Raw genomic sequence first — 17,582 nt, forward strand, 5'->3', positions numbered from 1 at the left:
CGTGCCGAGGTGGTGTCGATATAGACGACACGGACATCACGACAAACCTGAGGCCTACTAAGTCATGTGGAGTCGACCAACGCAACCTATCGGTGTGCAGGAGGACTGCTATCAAAAATCTTCTGGATCCAGCCTGACGTCTGGACGTTTTAAGTTAAGGAATCTGCGGCTAGATATCTCTATCACATACATATTTCAAAGACTCATTCTAATAGTTATTAAAAAATAATGTAATGGTAAAATCACATTTTCTAGCGCTACGAAGTAAAAGGTACTTTTAAAAAGTTACCTTATCCCTGCCTAAAACCTCTGGTGGCCAATAGACATTTATTCTCCCATTGCGGTCAGTAAGTAATTAGCTTTTTAATAGGAGGGAATTGGTGTGACATACCCCCAAGAGTAAATAATAGGCTGACCTGAATGCACCTTTGAACCTGTCCAAATATGCAGGGTGGGGCTGCATGCATCCTTTTAAACACTAAGGTGTCAAATTCTGCTTAAAAATCACATTCTGTTCAACAGATTTCCGGGCTATTTCATATGACACTTGGGGTGCACTTCAAAGTAGCCTCCCCTGTTAAAAGGAGATGTTACCTCACACTTGACCAGGGTTCTACTTTTGTTCCCCCAGCTAAGAAGGCTACAATCACAGAGGGTCTCTTTTTGACATTAGTGGTAAATTCTGCGGGAGCATCAAGACCTGCTTGATAAGTCTGCGTGCATTTGACTTATAACACGTGGGGCAAACTGGATGCCAAAACAATTTTTGTGTATCTACTGTCTGGCTGCGGGAAAACATAGCTTTGTTCTACTAGATGTCTGTCTTGGAGTTTCGTGAGGGAACGGGTACTGCCTCGAACAGGATTTTGTTGTTATATGTGGGAGGACTACCATAGTCCACACACACACACACAAACAGCCCTCTGAGTCCAATTTCAGTGTGGCCAAGACCTTTGCTATTTTGAAAATGGGCAAAGTAGTTGGGAAAACTTTACCCCATCGGATAAGACAGCCCCAAGGGTCCTTCCCTCTGATTAACTTGTACCATGTATAAATGTGGCATTTCCAGGCACCAACATTAGAACACTCCTGGACGTGTGGAAGATAAGAAGAGGAACGTGAACCTGCTGTCTGAGACCTGAGAAAAGCCTAGAAAACTAGACCTGTTTTCCTCTTGTAGCCAGTACAAGGAAGTGGACGTCAATGGTCATAAGGCTGACCTCTTGTTAAAGCTGGGAGGGCACAGCAAGCTACAAGAAACCTGTTCCTGCAAATTCCTAGCTGACTAGTGTCAACTGGACTGGATTGGACCCTCTTATTGGCTTTTGAAGCCACCCTCTGAGTCTCTAAATGCCCCCCCTTAAGTCCTGCTGGGCTTTAGAAGTGTACTTCTGTGGTGCATTGGTACATAAGGGACTAAAATGAGAAGTTAGAATCCCTGACCATGATGAACTTGGTTAGTGTATCTGACCCGCGCACCATCGCATTCAGCATCAATTTGTGCCTAGGTCGCAGGCTACCTTGACTATTGACTATCATAGGCACTTTCTGCTTCTTGCCGATATTTCCACGTAAAACATTTTACATTCATATCTCCAGTTCCCCCTCTTGGATTTTTGTTATTTGGATGACATTTTGTTTATTTAATTTTACTTTGTTTTTCTAATTCATTTTAGGTTGTTTAGCATTTTGACTTTATCACTGTTTTAGTACTGCATACATACTTTACATGTTGACTCTAAGTTAAACTTGCCTGCTCTGTGCCCTATCTACAAGGGGGTTAAGCTTAGGTTTATTTAGTGAATTTAGCAGTTCACCCTGACTAGGACTGTGATTATTATTTGAGGCAGTACACAAGTCGAGGGTAAACGCAGGTAGATCGTGTCTACCCACTCTTTTCACAGTGGACACCGTCTACCCTGCCAAGAAGTTGGGACCCAGAGAAATATGCTAAACTTGCCCCAGAGACACATTCAGCAGCGCCTGCACGTTGTCTGCTTTCGTTCCGAGCAGCAAAATGCAGGCGGGGAGGGGGCTCATCATATTCCAGCTCGGCCCACAACTAGGGCCGACGTTAAGGGGCCATCAGGCCTCCTTTTTGTTGCAGTAACCTGGCTGGGAGCTTATGCGGGAAACTCGCACCTAAATGCAATGTAGGGGAAACAAAGCACACAGCTCATCACTTCACAGTTACTGAAGGGAGGCATGCTTTTGACTTTATTGAGTCCGAGTATATAAGAGAAATACATGCACTGTAAGAATGTCAGATGTGTTGGTCTGTCCCAGCATTTAGAGAAATAATTTAAATACCACTATTTTTATTTTATTTCTTTTAGAGTGATTTTCATCCAAGTGCAGGGTGTCAGAGCACTTTACATCACACATACAGATTATACATTGAAGATAAATCATACAAATGTGTAAATCATTGTACAGGATGTGTTACATAAGACAGTGAGGGTTACAAGGTGTAGGAGCCACATGTCCTTCATAGCTCACTGTGCTATATTAGAAGAATTACAATTTATGAACTGTAAGTCAATCAATCATTCAGTATTTGTAGAGGGCACACTGTCACCCCTAAGGGAAATCTGGGTGCTGTGGTGGTGTCTCTCCGTCGATGAGCCAGGTCTTGAGCTTTTTTCTTAACTCTACGAGGGAGGGAGCTGTACAGAGGTGGAGTGGTAGGGCATTCCAGGTCTTGGTGGTGGTGGTGTAGGAGAAAGAGCGGCCCCCGTTGGTGCTGAAATGGATTTTGGTGTGTGTGTGTGTGTGTGTGTGTGTGTGTGCAAGGGCAAATGAGGCATAGCGCAGCTGTCTTGCAGGCAGGTGGAAGTTCACTCTATGGATGATGTAGGATGGTCCTTGATTGTGTAGAGCTTTGTATGCGAGCAGAAGGATCTTGAACTGGCATCTCTCCTGAAAGGGGAGTAAGTAGAGGTCTCTGAGGTGTAGTGTGGTGTGAGTCCATATGGGGAGGTCCAAGGTGAGTCTGGCTGCGGTGTGAAGCATGGTCTGTAGTCTTTTAAGGAGTTGGGTGGGGATTCTGGTTTAGAGAGTGTTGCTGTAGTCTAGGCATTGAGGGCCTGTGTGACGGTCTTTCTGGTGTTGAAAGGGATCCATCTGAAGTTTCTGCAGAGGGTGTGGAAGCAAGAGGAAGCGACTGCATTGACTTGTCATTTCATTGTGAGTTGGCTGTCAAGGATGATGCAGAGGTTGCCTGCAAGGTCTGTCGGTGTGGGTGATGGTCCGAGTTCTGCTGGCCACCATCTGTCGTCCATACGGAGGTGTTCCTCCCAAAATTAAGTACTTCTGTTTTGTTAGAGTTGAGCTTGAGGCAGCTGTCTCTCATCCATTTGGTTACGCCTGTCATGGCACTGCAGAAGTTGGCTTTGGCATTGGTAGGCTCCTCTGTGAGTGGGAGGATGATTTGAGTGTCGTCGGTGTAGGAGATTATGTTGAGGCAATGGGATCTGATGATGTCTGCGAGGGGGGTCATGTAAATGTTGAAAAGGGAGGGGCTGAGGGATGATCCTTGAGGTACGCCACAGGTGATGATCTTGGCTGCAAGGTAGAAGAGAGGCAGTTGGATGCTCTGTGTACACCCTGAGAGGATAGAAGTGATCCTTTTGAGGGCATTTAGCAGTATGCCGGTGGTGTTGAGTCTGTTAAGGAGGGTCTGGTGGGAGATAATATCAAACACAGAGGAGAGGTCAAAGAAGATAAAGGCCACAGTTTCTCAAAGGTCGAGAAGAAATCTGATGTCATCTGTGGTGGTGATCAGCACAGTCTTGGTGCTGTGGTTGGCCCAGAATCCAGATTGTAAGGCGTAGAGTAGTTGGTTGAATTCCAGGTATTCAGGAAAGCTGTTGGTTGACGGTTTTCTCGCGTACTGTGGCCAGGAAGGGGAACAGGGAAATAAGTCTGTAGTTTTTAAGGTCACTGGGTCAGCCAAGGGTTTTATGACGAGGGGTATGACATGTGCAGGTTGCTGTGGAGATGGAGGTGTTGAGAATCCTGGTGAGCTCCATGCTGACAGGGTTGGCTCTGAGGTTGAAGAGATGGTGGCGGCAAAGGTCGATAAGTGCCCCAGAGTGGATGGACGACATGATTGTAGAGATGGTCTGAGCAGTGAGTGAAGACCAGGTGGTTAGCATTTGGCTGGTAATTGCTGGTTGTTTGAGGTTGTCGAGGCTGAGAGTGGTGGGTTGGAGGTCAAAGTTGTTGTAGATCATGGCTATCTTGCTGTGGAAGTAGTCCTAGAGGGAGTCGCAGAGTTTTTGGGAGGGGTGGATGGTGTTCTCTGTGGCTGGAGGGTTGACAAATTCCTTGACAATCTTGAATAGTTTCAGTGGTGTGACTACGGAGGGAACGAATGTTCAGCAGGATACATTGGAGTGGTGCCGGGTTGTGCGTAGCTTTGTGCGCTTGGGGTCCTGAATGGGTCGGTGGTCCTGTGCAGCATGAGAAGCAGCAGAGGTAGCAGGTGAAGGGTCCTTTGGTTGATCGCGGGGAGGCCGTGAAGCAGTTGTTGTTGCGGCGTCCAGGGTCTAGGGGCAGGCGGTCTTTGGCAGTGTAACAGTGGATGGTGGGAGGGCTAGGATTCCGGCACTTGTCACTGGGCAATGGGCACGGTCCAGGAGCAGATGGGTGCAGACAGGCTTGCCTTTGGCAGTAACAAGATGATCTCTTTCTTAAAAGTAGTAACCCACTTACCCATTTATATAAGACAAAAATCTGTCATTTGCATGTTACATTACGTGCTTTGCAGGAGACATATCAGCCCTCTATGCTTCTTTGATTCAAAACTGGAGCTCGAAAAAATACAGGTCTTTACAGTAAATAGGTTAACCTTCAGAGTTATCTTACCATTATTATCCCCTGAAATGTAGGGAGACTCACAAGATGCCTTAACCCCATTAGATATTTTAAAATGCAGACGTTGCAACCAGTTAAGCAGAACAGATTTACAGCCACACTTCTCCTTGTTGCCAATTTTCTTTGTGGCAGTTTAAAAAAATATATATATTACTATGTTGAGGCCCAAATTTTATGTCCGGGTTGTGTCACTTTTTGGCACTACCACAACGCAAATTCTCATTTGTTAAATATTCAAATGTGCTCAACTGAACTCATGATAGTCCTGCTAAACATATGTGTGAGGTCTTAAGATCTGTTATCATTTTTTGTGATGTCACTTCATTTGAGGTCATGGGTTGTGATGCCCCTTCCTGTGATGCCACATGTGATGTTACGCACTGTAATGTCACTTGCATACTGCCTAACTTGGTTAATCCACCACTTCTTCTTTTTGGACTTGTGCCCTGACTTGAGGTGAGTACTTACCCCCTCAACTAATAATTCAATTTCTGACGAATATCCATCAATACATTTATACACTCACTCAGCCATGCAGTCATCCAATCTTTGGCTAATTCTCGCATTTCTCCACTGATGCAATTATATGTACAAATTCGCTAATGAATGAAGATGAATTTTCAGTTTAAAATCCAGGTCTATTGCCTTTGTCACTTTTCGTCTTTGATGATAGACGCTATCATTGTAACCCCTTTGTCTTTTATCTCTTGTAAAAGAAAAACAAACTATCCTATTTTTACAGCTTAATTATTGCGCCCACGTCAACATCTTTACATGTTCAAGCTAAGCATGTTAACCGGAAATGCCCACCCGTGAGTCAAGACGGGGAGTGCTGCTGGTACGCAGAGTAAGGATCTATATTTGTGCTTGTTTAGCTGAAACCATAACCTAATGTTGATACTTTCAGACCCATGTCTGCATACACTCCCTGTCGCTTGCATCTGAACCTGCTCGGTCTATTCTAAATCAAGGGTATTCATTTGTGCTTTGCCTTAGACAACTTGACTGCACCACTTTCTTCATGGGGATCACTTTCCCATTTTGCTCTGTGACTCAGATCATTTCTAATAACTACTCTTTCTTATTACCAAACCTGAACTCGGAATGTTCTTCAACTCTGAACCCCAAATAGTACCCTTTCTAAGTCAAGTATCTGTTCCTATTTCCATTTTTGAAAATCTGGCTACCCCATTTAAGATCTACCACCAGGGAAGATTGGCATGGGGAGGAGGTATTCTTAGGCGCTATTTTGCCAGTCAGCTAAGCCATAAGCTAAACGCATAGAAAAAGATGTTAAACCCAGATCATGCAAGAGTCTTCAAATTAACTGCCCCCCCTTTACTTCCTTCTGTCTCTGACTTCTTGTGTAGGGACATTGAGGCTCTAGATTGTGTTGTGGCATAGGATAGCCCCGCAAAAATTCACATGCATTGATGTAAAAATGTAAGTGCAATAAAGTATAGAAAATATAATATTACTTTGGCAGCTTGGATTGCAGATCCGTATCCAGTAGAAAACCCACAACCAATGAGGCAGACCTTCTCCGGAGGGGCGGCAACATCAATTTTAACCACAGAAATTTCATTGACAACCGTGTACTCAGTGAAGGTGCTGGTGTCTAAGAAATTATGAATCGGCTTCCCTTTGCAGCTAAACCTGCTGGTGTTGTCATCCATCAGACCAGTGTGTTTCGAAATACTAGGTAAAAGAAAAATACACAAAAGGGTTAGATGTGGTAGGTTTGTTTGCCATTTGTTTTGTAATGAATTCAGAAAGAATGTTGAGTTTATAAATGTAAACTAAAAACAAAAACTCACTCAGACTTAACACAGAGGTTGGCATTTGGATGTTTGCAGCATCGACACTCTCTACACTGTGAAATGATCAATGGGATGACCTTATCACCTAGGATAGAGAAAAGTTATTTTTTACTGTTATATGAGGGGCACAAATCTGGAAACACATACAAAAAAAATATGTTAAAAATCAACACAAAACCAAACGAGAAGGCCATGACTTACATGCACCAATGCCTGGATGCACAAATACACACTAATAAAAAATGATGATAATGCAGTTGTTAATCTTTTTACTCACACACAATATTGCCTGACGTTCTCGTTATACTGTGTATGAGTAAATTCCACCGAAGGGTGGGAAGTGGGTATTCCAGTGTTCCTGGGATGAATGTTTGGTAACAACAACAAACCCAAAGGTTTGTGGGTTTTCTCAAACTCCTCTCCGTTCTATTCCTCCAATGGGGATGGTGTGGGGTTTATGGGGACATTTAGCCCCGGGGAGGAATCTAGCCAGCCACACAGGTCAGGGGACTCTCTGCTTCCCTGGCAGAAGACAGCCCTCCATATTCATGTGCCATTCAGCAGACGCCCCAAAGACACAAGTGAATGCCAATCAAGTGCGATGATTTTCAGCCCTGCTCAGCATTAATTTTTTGCCTTACTGAAACCAACTCGCCAAGTATGAGTTTGTTTTAGTAAAATAAATAATCGACGACTCTCATTTGCCAAGAGTTTTCTCGTCACACCTCTTGGCCATCATTTGTTTCCCATGGTTGGCTCCATGATGCATCACATGGAGGTCCCAAACAGGAAAATCTACTGATGGTTGCCTCTCCGTAAATAGGAGATCACAGCCATCAGTGTGACCTGCAGCCTCAGGGGTAGCAGGCTACCAGGTCAATGGCTGCTACTAGTGAAGCCAGCTTAAGAGTTTTCCCAACTCTTAATGGGGCAGGGAAACTGTGATGTAGTCCCATCCGTCAGCCTCTGAATGAAGCTCTTCATCTTTTCACGGCAGAAGTAATACCATTTACAGGGTGGTAAGAAGAAGGGAACACCCTAGATGTCATGCCCGTTTACGGGAAGGGGGTTTACGAAGGAGAAAAATATTTTTCCTCTGGAAATAAAAGAAACTATCTATTGTAAAAAAATAGATGCTATTTCAGCAGGCGGAAGTATAGAGCCATCTTAAGAACCCATGAGGCCCTGGGCATGAACATGTTTTGGAGAACCCTCTCACCGGCATGAACAAATGTCATCACCATTTATTTCATGCAACAACAGAAAGCTGCTGAAACCACATCCAATAATTACTAGGTCATCTGCTGATAAAACACTGCGTCACGCGGTACCACAAGAGCTGGAAGGAGGTTTTCTGGGTAGCTGCAGCACCTGCACACTAACCATACTGGATATCGGTTGGTGAATAGGAAATAAAGATGCCTTCAAATCGTGTTTTTGTTGCATTTGCCGTGCGTTCTAAGCAGTGGTCGAAGTGGGGAAAAAAAAGTAGGGGAACTGTGGGCGGAGACTCAGGGGGCGGGACTAACCCAAGGTTTGGATTAGTAGGCGGAGTCGGAGGTGTGGCTAGAAATAGCAAAACATACCAATTTTTGAACGTTTGGCATTTCACTGACCAGTTACAGCTTATAACGTTATTTAATTCAAAGAATCAATAAACATGTTTATTTGAGGTTTAATATATAAGTTGTTTATATTTAATTCATTTACAATGTGGGACATGTTTTCAATCACAGAATATTCCAAATACGCTTATAAGTGGAATCATAAGCCATTTGTCTCCGAGCAATGCAGTTTCTTTCATCTGTACTTCTCCTCCCTTTTTCTAACCATTTCTGAACATAAAATTCAGGTTTAAATTCTATGACAGGTGGCCCCACGATCTTTATGAACATTGTAGAAGACAGACGATTGATTGATATTCTGTTCCGCAGTGGTGTGAGCACATCATTCATTACACTAAAGCCCCGTTCACATTCAGCAGTTAAGGTACAAAAGGTGTTTATAATGTGCATTAATGGTTTCAGGCTTTCAGAGATGCAATTTTTATTTTGTTTGTACTCTCTGAAACCAAGGATGTACTGCCTGGTCTCAAATACATGCAACCTGCTACAAAGGTTTTGTAATTCTCCCTCACCGTATAAGATGTCTACTGGATCTGGCCAATAAACTGGTTGTAGGAGTTTCATTCTATGTACTAACTCTTTGTATTCCATTTAATCATTGTTTGTGGTTGTGCATCTAGAAACATTTGATGCATTAGACATTGTCATCCTTTTTCGCAGGTTATTTGCTAAGCTCCTAAAGAACTGTGCCCTATTGATGCTAACACAGCCTTTGTTCTGTTGCAGTCCTACACCAGCAAACTGCATCCGTTCAGCAGCATCTAATGCAGTTGTAGCAACCAAAGGGCCCAGGTGCATCAGCCATTGATTCAAACACTAAAATCTGCATCTGTATTGAACGATCGGCCTCATATATGGTCATATCACGCCGCTGCAGCCTTCTGGATAGGTCACCCAATTCTGTGAGAGCATCATATAAAATGCCCATATTTTCAACAAACACCAGGGAGGTTAATAAACGGTTTAAACCAGCATATTTCCTCTGCTCAATGTCACTCCTCGTTGAGTCTTCGGAAGATTCCATGAAATGTTTAATAAGTCCTTTGTAGTTATTCCAAACAGCTCTCACAGATCTTTCACTTGAGGACACCCAACGTACATCTAGCACCTTTACAATTGCCAGAAGTCTTACTTCTACCTCCAGAGCACATTCCCCAAGCACTCTCTGATTTTTCGGAGAGGCATGGTAGGTGGTATATAGTTTATCAAAAAAAAATTTGAGCTGATTAATGCCTGCGACTTCTTTACAAACATCACCCACAGCAAGCTCCAGCTTGTGGTTAGCACAGTGCCATACACTCAACTGTGGATATTTCAGTTTCAGAAGAGTTGCCACACCAGATTTCCTACCTATCATATTGGAAGCACCATCTGTTACAAGCTGAACCAAATGACTTTTTAAATACTCATCAGTAAAACCGTGTCTCTCTAAGCATGCAAGTAAGGCATCTAAGATTAGATCTGCTGCTGTGCTTGGCAACTCAACAAGGTCCAAGAAAAAGGTCAGTGGCTCATTGTGTTTATCAATACATGCTCTTACACAGATAATTAGTGTGGTCAATTTACTATTTGTGAGCTTAGGGACATGTTTATGGGAATGGTGGCGCAGGGCAGCACAGCAAGTTACTTTGCTGCGCTGCCCTGCGTCACAGGGAAAGGGCGGGAATGTGCCTTATTTATCCAATATGGTGCATTCCGGTCTTTTCCCCCTGCACTGGCGCCATTTCGACAGCCTAGCTTCAACGCAGGCACACTTGCCCCATGGTGCAAGGATGCAAGGGTGCCTCCTTTGCATGCAGGATTGTTTTTGTGCAGGAAGGGGCACCTTCCTGTACAAAAACAATCCTGAGAGGCTTTTTCATCTTTCTATGTGGGCTGCAGAATAAAGCACAGTTTGAAAGAGGAAAAAGCAAGGAGAAATAAAGATATTTCTCCTAGTTATGCCTCCTCTGGGGTAGCGCAAGATTTTGCCGCATTCCCAGGATTACAAGTCTTTGTCAATCTATGAATGCGTCAAAAACCGTGGGGGTTGTGTGGGAGACTTTTATTATTGCAGGAAAACTACTGTGTGACAAAGCCACTGCTGCTCTAGGGTGTGCTGCTTTGTAGACCTGCCCGCAAGACTGGTGGTGAACTTCGGTATGAATTGTGGTGGACAGGGCTTCAAGTTTACCCAACTGGCCACTGGTAGGGTTCACCTGCTGGTGCTAAGAGACCAGGGCTTCTAAGGTCTAGTGCGGCCTTCTAAAGTCTATCATGGGTGCTCCCTCGGGAGTAGTCTGATGGACAAGGCATGAAGGCTGAACCAGGTTCCCCAGTTCCAAATTTGGTAGCTCTGGCCATAATGCCACATCCTATCCCCACCGAACACCCTTCTGCCCCACTGAGTGAAACTCGCACTGTCTTCACCTACAACCCAATTCTGCCCCATTATAAGCACCTGGATGTGACTCATTTCAAATTATGCAGTGCCTGAAAAAAAGTAACAACATTCTGGGAAAAGCAGATACTCATAGGGAATGCAGGATTATGTAACGCATGCAAAATATAAGCAGGAACGACATGTTACCTTAACGCTTTTACTCTCATTCAGAAATCAATGAGTATTTTTTGTCTCAAACATTGAGGACATGAATATAGGGCTCCTCCTGTACACATGTGTTAAGCAGGGCTCAGAGACAAAGGAACTCTTAAAGAGAATCTGATCTGACTCACGGAAACCCACAAGGGCTCCTTCTTGTCCACAAATTGTGCACTCTTGATTGTCAGCGCCAGGATGCCTGTTAGGTGAGAGTGCGCTTTACAAGTGAGATAAATAAATAAATAATTCTTATTCATGTCAGCCAGCTAGCTGCTCAAACATAGTATAGCACATATGTATTAAAGTGTCCTGCAAAGAAGAATGAGTGCGAGTAAGTAAATGTGGGTGTGAATGATTGAGTGCCTGAATGTAACTGAGCATGAGTGAAAGAGTGTATGTCGATGAAAGTGAGAGAAAGTGAGTGAGAAGGAGTCACGTAGAGTAAGTGAAACTGTAAGTTAGAATGAGGTAATCAGAGTAGGAAAAAGTGGTGAGACTGAGTGAGTGAGAATGTGATACCGAATGTTGAAGAGTGAGTGCAAGTGAGCAATTTTGAGTAAAAGGGAAAGTGAATGAGAATGAATAATGGGGGTAGTGAGCCTGAGTGAGATAACATGTGAGCAAGCAGGACAAAACACAGGCCTTGGCAAAGTGGAGGTAAATATTTACTTATGGGAGGAACATATTGTGCATCTTGAAAAAAAATGTGGTCAACTCCCGGGGATGTTGTCTTGGCACAGTAATGGCTTTGGAGAGAATTTGTGTAAAAATGGGGTGTTGAAAATAAAATGCAGTATTTGACCCTATAGTTTTTTTTCCAAAATTATCTTGGGAGTAGCAACACCCAGACTGCAAATCCTCCGGGCCCTCCTTTATCTCTTCTTAGTCTTACAAGGCCCAGTAAATCGCACTCTTTTCCAAATCTCTTTCTAAATATTATCACTCTCAAAAACTGTTTTTTCTATGTAATTTTCCTTTGATGGGAAGAGGAGGTTTCTGAGGTGGTAGTATCAGGCAAGTGACACTACTTGGGCTCCCTCTGTTCGAGCCTTCATGGAGGATCCCTCTTCATTGCTACCTCCACCTGACCCCAGACTCCGCAACGCACTCCCTTACAGGCTTGATTATCCACTACTCCTCTCCAGTGCACCTTATCTCACAGCTGACCCTGGGTCCCAGCCCCATATCAGGCACCATCGGGCTCCACTTTCATTTTTCCCGGTAAAAACATTAGTAAAATCACCTTCAAACTTAAAACATTGAATATAGCAGTAAATATAATTAGCACACACTTTAAAGTATGTTCCACAATAGCCCTTATGACCCGACTGCAAATTAAATAAACAAAAACAGAAAGGCCATGACAAGGCCGGCTTTAGCGCTGATGCGAAAGTCTTTTTTGGCGCCACACCAATAATCACTGCCATACGCCACAAGTGCTCCTCATCCCCCCATAGCCCCTTCCCCTCATGACCTCCTCCTCGGATTCCCTCACTGCCACCCTCCACCAGTGCCCCTCATTTCGCTGTAGCCCCTCCCCCTCATGACCTTCTCCTCAGAATCCCTCACTACCATCCTCCAGCAGTGCCCCTCATCTCTCCCTAGCTCCCCCCTCCCCCCCATGACCTCTTCCTCGGATTCCCTCACTGCCACCCTCCAACAGTGCCCCTCATCGCTCCATAGCCACTCCCACTACCTCCTCCTCGGATTCCCTCACTGCCAACCTCCAACAGTGCCCCTCATCTTTATGTAGCCCCTCTCTCATATGCATTTCATTTGTTGTGTAGCGCTACTCATATCAGTGTAGTGTGTGTCAGTATTTTACACCACGCACACATTATACAGAGACAACGAATCATACAAGTATGTAAATCAGCCTACAGGGAATGTCACATAAGCCAATGAGGATTACAAGGTGTATGAATCAGATGTCATCCATACTGGTGGGCAGTATATTTAAGAGGGTTTGGTCTGGAGAAGCACAAACTCAGGATTTAAAGAGTACTCCAGTGGTTAGGGGTTGGCTTTACTGATAAAAATGTATATCTGCCCAAAGATACTCATTTTAGCAACATTAGAATAATGAAAGACTGGGGAAGTTCTAACTATATCACAAAACAAAAAACGCGAAGTTCTAACCATACCATTCATGTTTGTATGCAGCTCTTTGATGACAGTTCATTGGTCACTGTCCTATGTTAGGATTGTAACTTCTGAACTGCAAGTAACACAAGGATCTCTGTGACAAAGGCAGTAACCCACTGAGCTACCCACATAAAATACAGTTCATCTGCACTTAACTACTAACAGAGAAATGATTGCTCTCCAGCAGGATCATTAATACCCAGCGTTATCTGGGCATTTTGTTATTGTCCTATTGTTGTCCTGCATCAGCCTGATAATGATAAAAACGGATTAAATGAAGCACACACAAAGTACATGTCCTGCTGGGCCTGTGCAGAATTTAAAAAGAAAAACAAATAGTGACACATTCTCCTACCTACTCCATTAGTCAATCTTAGTGTCGCAGCCTGGTGTGATAAGCAGCTGCAGGGGTTGAGAAAGGTGAATCGAAATAAACAAACTTCTTTTCTCCTGCGCTGCATAGAAAAAGAATATCCCCGCAGCAGGACAGTAGGCAAAGGTTACCGCGGCCAAAGAAAGGATTTGTCGCCTTTCGCCAGCCCCTGGTGGAGATGAAGGGGTGAAAAAATAAACAAAGCCTCGTTAACATGTAAATGGTCTTTTAAAGACCTGTGAAGTACTCAGGTGCGATCATCTCTGAAACTGTCTGTGTGTGCGCGCCCGGGTTTTGAAGCACTTTGAGCCCCATGGCGTTTTGCGCCTGCCTTCAAGCCTTACTAGAACCGGGCCTGAATTAGGGCAGTCCCGGGACGCTTTTTTAAAATCAAGAAGTAGGGGAACGGACTAGCATAATTTTTAAAAGTAGGGGCACGCCGTGCCCTTCCGTTCCCCCCCACTTCTAACACTGGTTCTAAGGCAGAGGTTACAAGCAGCGGCGGCGGCTACTCCGATAAGGCGGACGAGCATCGCCCCACTGTTCTCCGAGCAGTGTAAAGGTATAATAAAATGATAATAACAGAAGGTTATCATTGTGTTTTTACTTCCAGCCAGGTTGGGGTGCGACGGGGCTGGGTTCGCGTGCCTTGACATGAGGGAGAAGGAGTGGTTGGTGCACCATAACTGTGTATGGTGGTTTAGCCGGCCGTCTTGGGTCAGTCAAACTCTCATGCGCACTTAGCATGTTCTCCACCAGACTATATTGCACAGCCTGGGTAGAGAACATGCACAGGCTCACAATCCCTGTCTGAGCACTGAACCATGGCACTCAGACCAACCACAACTGCTGTGATGCTTGTGACAGCAGCGTCGTTATTGGCTAGGGGAGTCTGTGAGGCTGGGAGCTGCCGGGAGCAAGGAGAACAGGGAGGACAGAGGAGAGGCAGCAGCTGGTGACCAGCGGCGAGCAGGTACGCCTCCTTTTTCTTCTTTTCTAACCCGCCCCTCCCACCCCCCTGCCACCCCCTTGCCACCATTTCCTGCCGGTCACCACTGGTTACAAGTCAGGCTATGTCTTCTGACAAATTGCTGCCAATTCCTTTAACGTGGAGATTGGTGTTTAATTTTCTTTCTCTGAATGAAAGGTTACAGGATTTTGTGAAGTAAACTGACAATCTTGCTGGTACAGCAAGTGTGAAAGGTAAGGCTATAAGATGACAGGTTTTTTCCTAACACATAACAAATGTAAATAAAGATTTTAAAAAATAACAATACTTAAGAAAGCACAGATGAAGCACATTTGTGTAATTCTGAGGATTGACGGAAACAAATATTTTAAAAGTAGACTTGGAATATTTGCAGAAACTTGATTTCCACACATTATCCTTTGTGGGTTGTGAGAAGGTGGCCTGATATATGCTGTCCACTAGTTCTAGTGGGCACCTTGTATCAGTCCAAACAACCCCTTATGTTGATAGGTTAAAGACAACCTTATGTGAAAGCTATCCTAGTGGTAGCTATGGAGAGCAGCCTTCAGGCTAAGTCTTGAAGGAATGTAAAGCAGCTTGTTTTACCAGTCTATAATCTCTTGAATGATCAACTGAAAAGACAACCACACCAAGTATATATTCAAAATATATGTATTCAAGATAAATCACACCCCTCTAGTCTCTTTATGAGACTGGAGTTCGAAGTACTTCAGTTACAAGTGTTTAAGCATCAGTAAAAGCACAAATACAAGTTTGGGCCCTAGGGGCGTACCAAACCATATACTAAAATAGTGGTATAAGAACCACGACTGAGATAGGCAAGCTGCCTATCACGTCTAGAATCGCTGGGACCCCAAGGAACCACCCAAGGTAGGGACGTCGGGGACCCACGGGAGCCGTATGCAGTGTGGAAACACAACAGCGGGTTCCTATTAATTTTTATGGGGAATGTCGCGGTTGGAATTTTAAAGATTAGGGATACTTCAAATCGACCTAGGACCAAACCCTCTTAGACTAAGACAGTTGTAGGGCTAGCACCCTCGAGAGTACCGGGGTACTGGAGTTACCTCACCCAGGGAAGCCGGGTGCATAGGTGCCTTTTGGTGTCGGGTCGCATCGTCGATTCCAATGGAAGCCTGCAAAGAACTGCTGCTGCCGAGGAGAGGAGAAGTGTCCGGAGAGATCCAAGCCTGGATCTATGATGTAAGGAACCTGAAAGCAGTAGGGACAGAGTCTGGGTCACTTGCCAGTGACCTAGGGCAGGATGGACCAATGCCCACAGATGTCGGGTGCTTCAGGTGAGTTGTCGAGTGCCTTGACTCTTCAGCCACGAGGTCCAGGAGGTGTCGACGAAGTCCATGAGCCAGATTCAAGCTGTCCCATGAAGTCTGTCGAGTGCTGCTGTGTCGGAGACCAGGAAGGACCCAACAAGCCTTGGCAATGGCAAGTCTCAGGAAATCAGAGAAAGGACTGCGGTGCAGACCAGCAAGGTCTGAAGGACTCACCCAGCGAGGGTAAGTAAGCACAAGTCTCGAGCAACCAGAAAAGCACAGTTAGAAGTGGAGTTGACTTTGTGGGGACATGCTAGCCAACAGGCTAGTGATCGCAAAGGAGCCTCGAGCGCTCACACTTGGAGCTGGCCCACGGGTCACTCGTGGAGTGGAGGCCAACAATCTTCAGTGCAGGAGGTGCTCAAGGCTGGAGCTACTCGGAGCCCAAAGCACAACTTCAAGGATGACCACGAAGGTGTTGTTGCTGCAAACGTTCACGGTGTCCAGGGGTCACGGTTCCACGTTACCCACAATAGCAACAGGCCTCTGCTTTGCTGTGGACTCAGGGTAGCCGCGGGAAGTCTGGAAATCCACCTCTGGTGATGCAGAGACTTCGGTGTCCGGCGGGAGCTTCAGCAATGCAGACCGGTCAGTTGCTTCTTTGGTGCCTGCCTAGCAGGGGAGTCACTCCTTGACCCCAAGGGAGATTTCTACCATCTTCTAGTCGAGATAGAAAGTCGAAGGTCCAGGATATATGTTTCAGAGGTTCGTCCAGGGTAATCTAAAGTCCTAGGGACGAGGTTCCTATACTTATACTAAGTTTAGGGGATGGACTACCTCTAAGGCCCCACCTATGGGTGAGCCTGGGGTGGGGGTAGTTACACCCCTTCCCCTTTGTCCAGTTTCATGCCAGAGCAGGGGCTGAGTGCCACTGCAACCAGTTTGAACCGGGCTTTGCACAGGGACACCTTGTGTGCCACAGGCAGTGGCTCAAAAGCATTCTGTGAATGCACCCACCCTGTCCCAATACACATCTGTCTGTCTGGGGAGGTGGTTACATCTCCTCGTGACAGGAAACCTATTGTCCAGGCCTCCCCTGCCGGAGTTTCGGTCAGCAGCAGGAGGCCAGACCCGTGTCTATGCCAGTGGCATCCATTTTGTGATGCCAGGGCTTTGAAAGGATTTAACCGGGTTTAGTCAGTGTGAACATGTCTCTCCCTCTACTACGGTGGAATGCTACCCCGCCACCAGAACTGGCGGGAGGGTAGTATTCCAAAGCGTTTGACACCAAACACGACATGTTTTGATGCAGCCATTCCAAAGTTAGCATTTACCGCGAGGTTATAATGCACTTAAGAGTATATGGTATGGCTGTATCACAGAACAGCCATAAGGAAGTATTTCCGAATGCTGCAGAGGGGCTCAGCTCATGCACCCTCTCACATAAAACCAAGCACTCTGCCTTCAGGATTGTCAAGGCCTGCCATAGGAGTGGCTTATAGGTTTATATGTGACTGTATAAGGTAGTCATATAGGTAGCCTATACCACAGTAAGGGGTGCAAGCACACCCTTACCCAGGTTGCAGTAGCAGACCTTTTGTGTCATTTTGGAGTGCTTGCCAGGGGTGGCATAATACATGCTGCAGCCCCTGGTAGGCCTCTGAGGTACCTATACCCTAGGTACATAGTATACCATATACTAGGGACTTATAAGGCTCTCCAGAATCCAATTAGATATGTACCTAATGTACATGGAAACCATTTTAGAGAGGAAGCAGCTAGGCTGTGGTCCTGATTAGCAGGGCCACAGCCAGACTAAAGTCGAAAAACAGTGAAACACCAGCAAAAAGTGGGGGTACCCATGTGAAGCAGATCCTACTCTCCTACACGGGTTATAT

The 17,582-nt window shown here is 45.2% G+C and overlaps 1 protein-coding gene across 1 annotated transcript in view; it reads right to left on the reverse strand.

Moving 5' to 3' along the window:
- Positions 1-17,582, reverse strand: part of LOC146866268 (alcohol dehydrogenase 1-like) — a 355,353-nt gene that overhangs the window by 128,734 nt on the left and 209,037 nt on the right. The window contains exons 4-5 of the mRNA XM_085635163.1: positions 6,696-6,783; positions 6,357-6,576 (exon numbers count right to left, since the gene is read on the reverse strand). Coding sequence (XP_085491289.1) covers positions 6,357-6,576; positions 6,696-6,783 — 308 coding nt within the window. The remainder of the gene's footprint in view (positions 1-6,356; positions 6,577-6,695; positions 6,784-17,582) is intronic.

Source organism: Triturus cristatus, chromosome 2_1, assembly GCF_964204655.1.
Source record: "Triturus cristatus chromosome 2_1, aTriCri1.1, whole genome shotgun sequence".
NCBI lineage: Eukaryota > Metazoa > Chordata > Amphibia > Caudata > Salamandridae > Triturus > Triturus cristatus.